Source organism: Trichechus manatus, unplaced genomic scaffold (assembly GCF_000243295.1).
Source record: "Trichechus manatus latirostris isolate Lorelei unplaced genomic scaffold, TriManLat1.0 scaffold00057, whole genome shotgun sequence".
Taxonomy (NCBI): Eukaryota; Metazoa; Chordata; class Mammalia; order Sirenia; family Trichechidae; genus Trichechus; species Trichechus manatus.
Genome location: NW_004443993.1, coordinates 14,762,931 through 14,772,982, shown reverse-complemented (window position 1 = coordinate 14,772,982; position 10,052 = coordinate 14,762,931). Strand labels below are relative to the sequence as shown.

The 10,052-nt window shown below is 58.6% G+C and overlaps 2 protein-coding genes across 2 annotated transcripts in view; one reads left to right on the top strand and one right to left on the bottom strand.

Annotated features, from left to right (window-relative positions):
- NDUFS7 (NADH:ubiquinone oxidoreductase core subunit S7) overlaps nucleotides 1–2,152 on the top strand; it is an 11,795-nt gene extending 9,643 nt beyond the window's left edge. Inside the window, exons 4-6 of the mRNA XM_023733161.1 lie at nucleotides 23–99; nucleotides 874–962; nucleotides 1,974–2,152. Coding sequence (XP_023588929.1) covers nucleotides 23–99; nucleotides 874–962; nucleotides 1,974–2,071 — 264 coding nt within the window. The 3' untranslated portion in view covers nucleotides 2,072–2,152. The remainder of the gene's footprint in view (nucleotides 1–22; nucleotides 100–873; nucleotides 963–1,973) is intronic.
- A 1,357-nt stretch (nucleotides 2,153–3,509) lies between these two features.
- Nucleotides 3,510–7,599, bottom strand: GAMT (guanidinoacetate N-methyltransferase). Its single transcript, XM_004378512.2, has 6 exons — nucleotides 7,379–7,599; nucleotides 6,373–6,518; nucleotides 6,118–6,181; nucleotides 5,665–5,732; nucleotides 5,334–5,444; nucleotides 3,510–3,971 (listed from the first exon to the last, which is right to left on the bottom strand). Exons 1-6 carry the CDS (start codon nucleotides 7,557–7,559, stop codon nucleotides 3,831–3,833), a joined length of 711 nt encoding a protein of 236 aa, XP_004378569.1. The 5' UTR covers nucleotides 7,560–7,599; the 3' UTR covers nucleotides 3,510–3,830.
- Between the last annotated feature and the right edge of the window lie 2,453 nt (nucleotides 7,600–10,052).

The window sequence follows — 10,052 nt, the reverse complement described above, 5'->3', positions numbered from 1 at the left end:
ACCCCCGCCCCCCGGCGCCGAGCCCCCCACCGACCCCCGCCCTCTCTTCCAGGTGTACGACCAGATGCCGGAGCCCCGCTATGTGGTGTCCATGGGGAGGTGAGTGTGGGGCTCTGTGTGTTCTGCTAATCAAGTCAGCCCAGTCAGTAGTATCAGGCATTTGAAGCAGACGGGGCAGTGACTTCTGACAGATTTTCATACTCTCGTGGTAGCTCCTTCTCCCCCAGGGAGACAACCCAGGTCCCCCTCCCTTCCCCGGAACATTCCCTCGTGGCCCGTTAGACTTGTTCCCCACCCCCAGCAGCAGCCAGGCTGATCTCCCATCGGGTCTCTGCTTCAGAAACGTGACAGGCGCCGTTCTCGGACCCTCTTCATCCTTTTGGTATCGTTGGGAACATCCACAGCAAAACTACACCAATTCAGTAGTTTCTACATGTACGGTTGACACTGGTTATCTTCTTCGAGTTGTGCAGCCATTCTCACCCTCCCTTTCTCGGTTGTTCCTCCCCCAGTAACGTACACTCGCTGCCCCCTGAGGTTCCCATCTAACGTTTAGAGTTCCTGTTGTCACTTTGATCCCATGGACAGTTCTTAAAGGAGCGCAGTACTCAGAGCAGGAACTCTTCACCAGTTAAGCTAAACCATCGTTTGGTTGTAGAAGACTCCAGGGGTGTTTTTGGTTGAAGGCTTAAAGATCTCAGGGCAGTGTTTTCGGGGGTGGTCCGTGTCCATGGCTCCAGAAAGCCTGTATTCTGCTCGTTGTCCTGCCTGCCCTCCTCTGATGGCTGCAGTGGGAGGAGGCCCTGGGTCAGGGGTGAGGCCTGGAGGCGGGTCCTGTGGTGGGAGCGGCCCTCAGCGCTGCCTCTCCCCCAGCTGTGCCAACGGTGGAGGGTACTATCACTACTCGTACTCTGTGGTGAGGGGCTGCGACCGCATCGTGCCTGTCGACATCTACGTCCCAGGTAGGGCCCTGCCCGGAGCCAGCCCCCCGCCTGCCAGTTCCCAGCCCGCCCTGCCAAAAGGGGGGCACCCATGGGTGGGGGCGCGCCCAGGCCTTGCCCTTCTCTGTTGGGCGTCTCCTCGGCGGGAAGGTCTGCCAGCTCACCCAGAGGGTGGGCGAGTCTAGAGATCAGTGGGACTCATTAGTTGTCTGGAGCTGCCAAGATCTGGCCGCTTGGAGACTAGAGCTTCCCATGGGTCTGCCTCGTGGAAGCAGAAGCCGGGAAATGCAATGAAAACCAAATAGCAAGAGGTTCCCAGAGGCCACGGTGTTGTCCCCGAGTCCTCGTGCTCTGGAAGGGGCCGCTGGGGTGGCCAAACTCGGCCAGTGAAGGCACAGGGCACCCAGTTAGATTAACGTGAATGTCCAAAAAACAAGGGATAATGTTTTTGTATAAGTATATCCCATGCGGCATATGGGATATACTTAGACTAAAAAAAAAAAAAGGTATCGATCGTTTGTTTATCTGAAATTCACATTTAACGGGCGCCCTGTGTTCTGCCTCGGGCTCTTCGTGGCCCCTGCCTTGCACAGGTTCTGAGAGACTGGTGTTCTTCCTCCAGAGTGACGCTCCCCAGCCCCTGCCCTCCCTGCAGGCCCTGATCCCCCTTTCTGTGTGCCTATATCCCTTGGCGAAGGCCTCTCCCCTCCACGGGAGCTCCCTGGGGGCTGGTACTGGGTTGGTGGGAATCACCACCCACTGGGGCCTCTGTGATAAGAACCTGGGAAGGGGCAGGGCTGGGCCCCAAGGGGAGGACCCCGCTGTTCCTCCTCCCCGGGCCTCTGTCCCTCTGTCCACCCACCTGAGGCCGGCCAGTCTCTTTCCCTGAAGGCCAGCACGGGGACCCTCGAAGTCCCCCAGGTCTGTACAGGGGCCCGCCGGGTGGCCAGGGCACGGGTTGTGGGGGGGCCGGCGCCGGCGCCCGCGCCCACCATGGCGAGCGGGCGGGAGACTGAGGCGCGGCCCCCGCAGGCTGCCCGCCCACAGCCGAGGCGCTGCTCTACGGCATCCTGCAGCTGCAGAGGAAGATCAAGCGCGAGAAGAGGCTCAGCATCTGGTACCGCAGATAGCGCTGCCGCGTCGCCCGCACCGCCGCACTGTCCTGAGGGTGCCAATAAACCCTGCCTGCCGCCCGCTCGCCCGCCCGCCAGTGTCGTGTGCGCTCGCCGGGGGTCCCCCAGGAGGGGTGGGGGAGGGCAGGGCCACGGGAGGACGGCCCCTGGACCCCGTTCCACCTGTACCCAGAATGGCCCAGAACCCCCAGGCAGGGTTGCCGGAGTCCCGGGCAGAGCCTGCCCTTGTCCACTTTATGAAGCCACTGCATCCGGGAGGTGGAGGGACAGGAGGTCAGGGGCCCTTGCGCTCGTGCCTCTCTCTCCCTTCCTGGCCCACCCCGCCTCCTGGCCCACGCGGGCCTCTTCCTGGGGTGTGAGGGACGGCCACCGTGCTGTGTGCTGAGCGGCCGCCCCCTCTGGCCCTTTCCGCAGGGTGGGAGCTGAAAGAGACCAGCTGCAGCTGTCACCGGCTGTGCCCTAGGCCTGGATGTGGGCGGGGGGCAGGCCTGGGGCTTCCAAACGGCCCACAGAAGCCCTTCGGGAACCATCTCCACCAAGGCTTTGGGGGAGACCCGGCACTGCCTCTGCATCCTTTTATCCTTTGGAGTCTGTCCTTGTCACAAACGTGCATACTCATTCAACAGACCTGACCTGGCCAGCTGCTGCCAGCGTTGAAGGCGAGGGCTGCACTCATCTGTGAAGGATCGAGGCTGGGGTGGCGGGCCCAGGGCTGCAGAGGCTCCGGTGGGAGGGAGGAAGCGTCTGGGCAGAGGGCTCGCGGGGTGGAGGGGTGGGCTGGAGGACCAGGGGGCACGCGGCGGGGGGGTGGGCCCCGAGGGCCGGGGGGGCGTGTGGCCCGATGGGCCCCAAGGGCCGGGTGCCCAGCCAGAGGCAGTTAGTGGGGACGGCAGAGGAGCCAGACACACTGGGTGGATCTGAGAGCTGTTGGGGCAGTGATGGCACCAGGGTGACCAGTGGGGCGTGAGGACACAGGACAGATGGAGCCACACTGGACCTTGGGGGGTGGGGGCTGCCCCTGCACTGGGGCTGGGGGGGGGTGACAAGTCCAGTGTCAAGGGGTACAAGACACTTGAGAACGGAGCGCATGGCAAGTGAGACTCCACTTCCTGGGGCAAGGGTGCACAGGCATGTGCTGGGGACAGAGCCTAGGGGCTCATGCTGGGGACGGACCAAGGGTCCTCGTGGACCCTTGACGGCCACGGAGGCGAGACGCTGGCCTAGCTGGGTGGGCCAGAGACCCACGGATCTGGGCCTTGGTGCTGCCACCCTTGGGGAGCCCTGTCTCTGGACTGCAGCTGCACACCGAGGGAGGGAGGGCAAGTGGTTCTGATCTCCGGGCTCTGATTGACTGCTCCTGATCCAGGGGTGTTCCTGCCTGGGAAACGGGGCGGCCATCAGTGGTTGATTGGCGATGTCTGCCACAGGACTGGCGGTGGCGGCAGTAGGTACAGAAGCTGGTCCTCCTGGAGCTCCCGTATTTTTTTTTTTGAGTGGGCAGAGGATTAAAACACACGTTTACACGGTACAGATTGGCAAAGCCCAGTGTTAGCGTTTTATTTCAACCTCAACGACCCTGGAAGGGAGGTAGTAGAGTTCTCGTTTTGGAAACGAGGACAGAGGTTAGGAAACGTCACCTGATGTCATACAGCCAGGGCTCTAACCCGGGCTGGGAGGCCGGGGCCTGCTTACCGGCATGGAAGGCACTGAGTGGGGGGTCAAGGGGAGCTGCCAGAGGCCAGGAGACCCGGGGAGCTCAGTGCCTGGTCACCACAGGCGTGATCATCTGCGGGAAGGCATAGTAACGGCAGTCGGCCGGCGGGATCAGCTCCATCACCTCTGTGTGGATGTTCTCCCGTCGGAAGCCTGCCTCCAGCAACGTGGGCACCTGTGTCTCCTAGCGGGGGCGACAGAGGAGAAGGCGCTAGGTGGCCTGTGAGGGGGTGTCCCCAGCAGCACCCCCGCCGGTGCCCACCCTTCCTTGAACAGGTTTCACAAGTGCCAAGGCCCCTGGGGCCGGCGGGCAAGTGAAAAGTGGGGGGCTAGGCGGCTAGAGAAGGGAATCGTGGGCGGCAGGTCTCACTGCCACTGGGCAACAGCACTGCAGTCCCACTGGGACAGGAGACCCTGCAGCCTCTCCCTCCCAGGGACCAGGTGACCCACCCATGGGCCTTTTCTCCACATCTTCCCAGTGCAGTGAGCCGAGCGGAAGAGCCGCAGTAGAAAAAGGAGACCTGGGCTGCTGATCGCGTTTGCACAGAAACGTGGCACTGCCGGCCGGTGACAGCTGGCTGGTTCTCAGGAGCCATCCTGGGCTTAGGGCCTCTGCACACTCTGCAGGGTTTTTCCCTGCCACTGTCTTTCTGGCAGAGGAGTGCGCAGGCAAAGCCCCTGAGAAGCACGCTAAACCGATAAAGTGTACTAGACCCGGGCAGAGCGAGGGGAATGTGAGGGGGGGCCTGGGCTGCATCCCAAGGGTACTGGGGAGCCAGGGAAGGCGGCTGAGCTAGAGAGGGCTTGCCTGATTTCTGAATGGAGGATCACAGCAGAGTCCAACCCACCTGTACTGGATTGACTAGTGTTTCCCCAAAATGCACATCCACCCAACACTTCGGAATGTGACCTTACTTGGAAACAGGGTCTTTGCAGGTGTAATTAGTAAACGGAGAAGGGCGGATCCTAAGTCCAATGACTGGTGTTCTTGGAACCAAAAAACCAAACCCGTTGCGGTCGAGTCGATTCCGCCTCCTAGTGACCCTACAGGACAGAGTACAACTACCCTATAGGGTTTCCAGGGAGTGGCTGGTGGGTTCCAACTGCCAACCACATGGTTAGCAGCCAAGCTCTTAAGCGCTGTGCGACCAGGGCTCAGTGTCCTTATGATAAGAGAGAATTTTGGACAGAGACAGAGGGCAGACAGCCGTGTGAGGATGGAGGCAGAGACTGGAGTGATGGGGCCACAAGCCCAGGAATGCCTGGGGCCACAGAAGCTTGGAGAGACAAGGAAGGATCCTGCTTTAGAGCCTCGGGAGGGAGGGCAGCTCTGCCGACCTCCTGAATTCAGACTTCTGGTCTCCAGACTGAGAGGACAGCTCTGTTAGTTGATGGTACTTTGTCACGGCAGCCCCGGCACACTCAGACACCTAGGAGTTCAGCCCCTAGGGCCTGGGGCAGGAGAGCCACTGCTTCCCGGCCTAGGGTCCCTGGCAGCTGGGGGCTGGGACTAGGGACAGGCGGTGGTAAGCCCTGGGCGCTGCACCTCGAACATAGTGGTGATGTCCGAGTACTTGGTCTTCATCAGCTCCCCCCAGGACGTGAGGTTGCAGTAGGTAAGGATGCCCCCCGGCTTCAGCAGGCGAAAGGCGTGTTCCTGGGGGACAACATTGGTCAGGGGCCAGGGGTGCAGGCAGAGGGTCTCCTGGGTGGGCGGGCCGCCTAGCACCCAGGGCCCCCATGTCCCGGCCGCTCACAGACAAGCGGAAGGTCAGGCGTCCATTCTGGACGGCAGACACCCCCACCACCTGGGCCCCCGGCCACCCAGGGACAGTCCCCTTTACACGGGGCCTTGCGCCACCCGTACGCATGCCCACCTTGATGAAGTTGAACTGATGAGTGTGCCAGGTGTCCTCGGACAGCGGGTACGTGTCGTACAGGATCCCTGCATGGAGGACGGACACGCACCGGTCACGGTGAACCCCAGCACAGCCAGGGTGAGACATGGCAGGGGCAGAGGTGGGATTCAAACGCGGGCCTGAGACTCCTGGGGCTGCACTCTGGGCCATGGCACTGCCTCCTCCATGAATTGTGCCCAACACAGTCACTTGTTCAGGTGTTTGTCATGCTCCTGCTCTCTATCCAGCACACTGTGTCTGCCCTTGAATGCCCTGACCTCCTGCCCAGGTCTCTCGTCTCCACAAGGGTCACATCAGAGGGGTTGATCTCTCTAAAGGTCCTTCCGCAAGCAAGTGGGGGCTGATAGGAGTGGGAAGGCCCGGCACACTCCTAGTAACGAGTCTCCCCTCCAGCCCCCAGAGCCCCCTCACCATCAAAGTGACCATCTGGCAGAGTGGGTGCCACTTCCTCCCACAGGCCTTTCAAGGGGATGACCTTGGGGCAGAGCAGAAAAGAAGACTGAGGGTCAGAGTGGTCCCCAGAATCTCCCCCACTGCCACCTGCTAAAAGGGAAGGAGCGGAGAAACTCCAAAAGGAGAAGTCCGTCTCCTGCATGTCTGGGGGGGTGGGAGGGAAGCCTTCACCTGGAGGAGAGGGGCTAATGGGGGCTGAGGCAGAGGCAGCACCTTGTGCGGCTGCCGCGGGGCCCAGTCCTGGAGCCGCTGGAAGACACCGTCGTTGCACTCGATGACCCAGTGCTCCTCGATGGGCGCCTCCTGGATCCTGGAGGCAGCGATGGCCATGCCGAAGCCCACCTCCAGGACCCGGCCACCTGGGCAGACAAAGGGTGTCGAAAGGCAGCCAGGCTGCCTGAGAAGGGGCGGGGGTGGACCCTGGCAGCGAGGAACTTTTTGGCCACATGGGCCAAGGACACAGCAGAGGCGGACAGCTGGAACAGTGTGGGCCTTGGCCAGGGGCCAGTGGCTGGACAGGGAGGCTAGGTGACCACAGTTTTCAGGCCCAGTCTGAGGGAAAGGTCAGACCTTTGGACTTTGAGCCCCAGCCCACGCTGTTTGCATTGGGACACTTATCTCCTGTCTTGGTTACGGTCAGACCTTAATTTGAGGTCTTGTGACCTGGAAAAGTTGGGGTGGGGGAGATCCTAACTGGATCACAAAGAGGCTTAAACACTCTTAAGCAAGCAGTCTCCTCTCCACTGTGTCAGACACGTTTATGTGTCCATTTGCCAGGTGGGGACACTGAGGCCCACGGGCCAGAAACTGCACCCTGGGCTCCCAGAGGGGCCTTTACGAGGTCTGGGAGCCCCGCACCCCTCAGTGCCACTCGGAAACCCGGCAGACAGGCAGCCACACGCGCCCAGCTGTCTCCCTGCTCTCAGCTTTGCCTGGGCTATTCTTAGCCGGGGGAGGGAGTGGGGCTGCCCGGATGCGGGGCCACCGAGTCCTGCCACATGCCCTACTCAGCACATGGGGTGTCCCCGCGTCTGCGGACCCACCCCACGCCCCGGAAAGGAAGTTCCCGGGACTTAAGGGACGCCCACAACCTGCAGGCCTGTGCCGGCAGAATCCCTATTCAATTCCCTCGGCCCATTAGCAGCCCCAGTTTTGAGACGGGTAAACGGAAGCACAGAGAGGCGCTGGCGACGCCCAGCCTCAGTTTACCGCAAGCTACCTCTGGAGGAGGCGGCAGCGGCCAGGGAGTGCATGTACGGCGTCTCCCAGCGCTCCATCACCGGCTTGCCCAGGATCTGCAGGTGCGTGTCCCCCGCGTCGTAGGCCGCGGGCGCCGCGCCCCACGCGGGGCTGCAGTTCTCGCCAGGCGCGAAGATGGGGGCGGCGCGGGGGGCGCTCATGGTGCGGCTGGCGGGAGCACCGGGATCTCCGCTCCGGGGTGCGCTCTGCGTGGCACGGCCTGTGGGGCCTGTGCTGCTACGGGCGGGCCGATAGGCGGGGCCTGTGAAACGGTGGGCGGGGCCCTGGGGTCGGGCGATGGGCGGGCTGCTGCGGGCGGGCCGATGGGCGGGGCCTGTAGGTCAGTGGGCGGGGCGTGTGGTGGAAACGGGGGCTGGAGTTGGCAGGGGAGTGGGGCTGGGCTGGGGAGGGACCGGAACGCCCCTAGCGGCCGCTAGAGGGAGCGCAGGGACCCCCGACGCAGCCTATCCTTTGCGGAATGGGCAGGTAGCGATCCCCCCACCTTGTTCCTCACCAGCCTTAGTTTCCCCATCTGTCACCCCAGCGTGAAGCCCTCACTTTCCATGTGTGAGGATCGGATCAAATGCTTTTCCAGGCACTCGAGTGGACCCCGCCTCATGACGACCCCATGTGTGTCAGAATAGAACCGCGCTTCATAGGGTTTTCAATGGCTGATTCTTTTAGACCGCCAGGCCTTTTTTCCCAGGTGCTTCTGGATGGCCACCAATCGTCTGTCACTTTGTCATACTGTGGTGGCTTGCACGTTGCTGTGATAGTGGAAGCTATGCCACCAGTGTTACAGATGCCAGCAGGGTGACCCATGGTGGACAGGTTTCAGTGGAGCTTCCAGACTAGGAGACTAGGGAGAAGAACCTGAAGTCTACTTCTTAAAACATTTGCCAGTAAAAACCTTAGGAACAACAGCAGAACATTAATGCAGTGCCGGGAGATGAGCAACTCAGGTGGGAACCAAAGGCGCTGCCATCAAGTCGATTCCAACTCATAGCGAACCTATAGGACAGAGTAGAATTGCCCCATAGGGTTTCCGAGGAGCAGCTGGTGGATTCAAACTGCTGACCTTTTGGTTAGCAGCCGAGCTCTTAACCACTACACTACCAGGGCTACCCTCAGGTTGGAAGACACTCAAAATAGAACTGGGGAAGAGCTGCCTCCTCAAAGAAGAGTCGAACTTGATACGGATGGAGTGAAGCTTTCAGGACCTTCATTTGCTGGTGTGGCAAGACTCAAGATGAGAAGAAACAGCTGCAAACATCCATTAATAAACGGAACATGGAACATAGAAAGTATGAATCTAGGAAAATTGGAAGTTGTCAAAAATGAAATACACTGCATAAAGATCAATATCCTAGGCATTAGTGAGCTGAAATGGACTGGTATTGGCCATTTTGAATCTGACAATCATATGGTCTACTATGCCAGGAATGACAAATGGAAGAGGAACGACATCGCATTTATCATCAAAAAGAACATTTCAAGATCTATCCTGAAGTACAACGCTGTCAGTGATAGGATAATATCCATACGCCTACAAGGAAGACCACTCAATACAACCATTATTCAAATTTACGCACCAATCACTAATACCAAAGATGAAGATATTGAAGATTTTTACCAACTTCTACAGTCTGAAATTGGTCAAACATGCACTCAAGATGCATTGATAATTACTGATGATTGGATTGTGAAAGTGGAAACAAGAAGGATCAGTAGTTGCAAAATATGGCCTCAGTGATAGAAATGATGCTGGAGATCACATCATAGAATTTTGCAAGACCGTTTCACTGGAAATACCTTCTTTCAACAACATAAACGGCAACTATACACGTGGACCTTGCCAGATGGAATACACAGAAATCAGCCTTCAGTATGGATTACACCTCAACAGAAAGAAAACAGAAGTCCTCACAACTGGTAAACGGAGAAAATGCTAAAGTTGTCAAGGATTTCATTTTACTTGGATCCACAATCAATGCCCATTGAAGCAGCAGTCAAGAAATCAAATGACATATTGCATTGGGCAAATGTGCTGCGAAAGACCTTTTTAAACTGTTAAAAAGCAAAGATGTCACTTTGAGGACGAAGGTAGGCTTGACCCAAGCCATGGTATTTTGAATCGCCTCATATGCATCTGAAAGCTGGACAATGAATAAAGAAGACCGAAGAAGAATTGACACCTTTGAATTATGGTGTCGGAGAAGAATATTGAATACACCCTGGACTGCCAGAAGAATGAACAAATCTGTCTTGGAAGAAGTACAGCCAGAGTGCCCCTTAGAAATGAGGATGACGAGACTTTGTCTCTTGTACTTTGGACATGTTATCAGGAGGGACCAGTCCCTGGAGAAGGACATCATGGTTGGTAGACGGTCAGCTAAAAAGAGGAAGACCCTCAGGGAGATGGATTAACAGTGGCTGCAACAGTGGGCTCAAACATAGCAATAATTGTGAGGATGGCGCAGGACCAGGCAGTGTTTCATTCTGTTGTACACGGGGTCGCTGTGGGTCAGAACTGACGCGATAGCACCTAACAACAACTTCTGGATGGATTCAGACTTCCAACCTTTCGATTAGCAGCCAAGCTCTTTAACCATTTCTACCATGGAGGGAGTTTGCAAGAGCAGATGTCGTCAGGC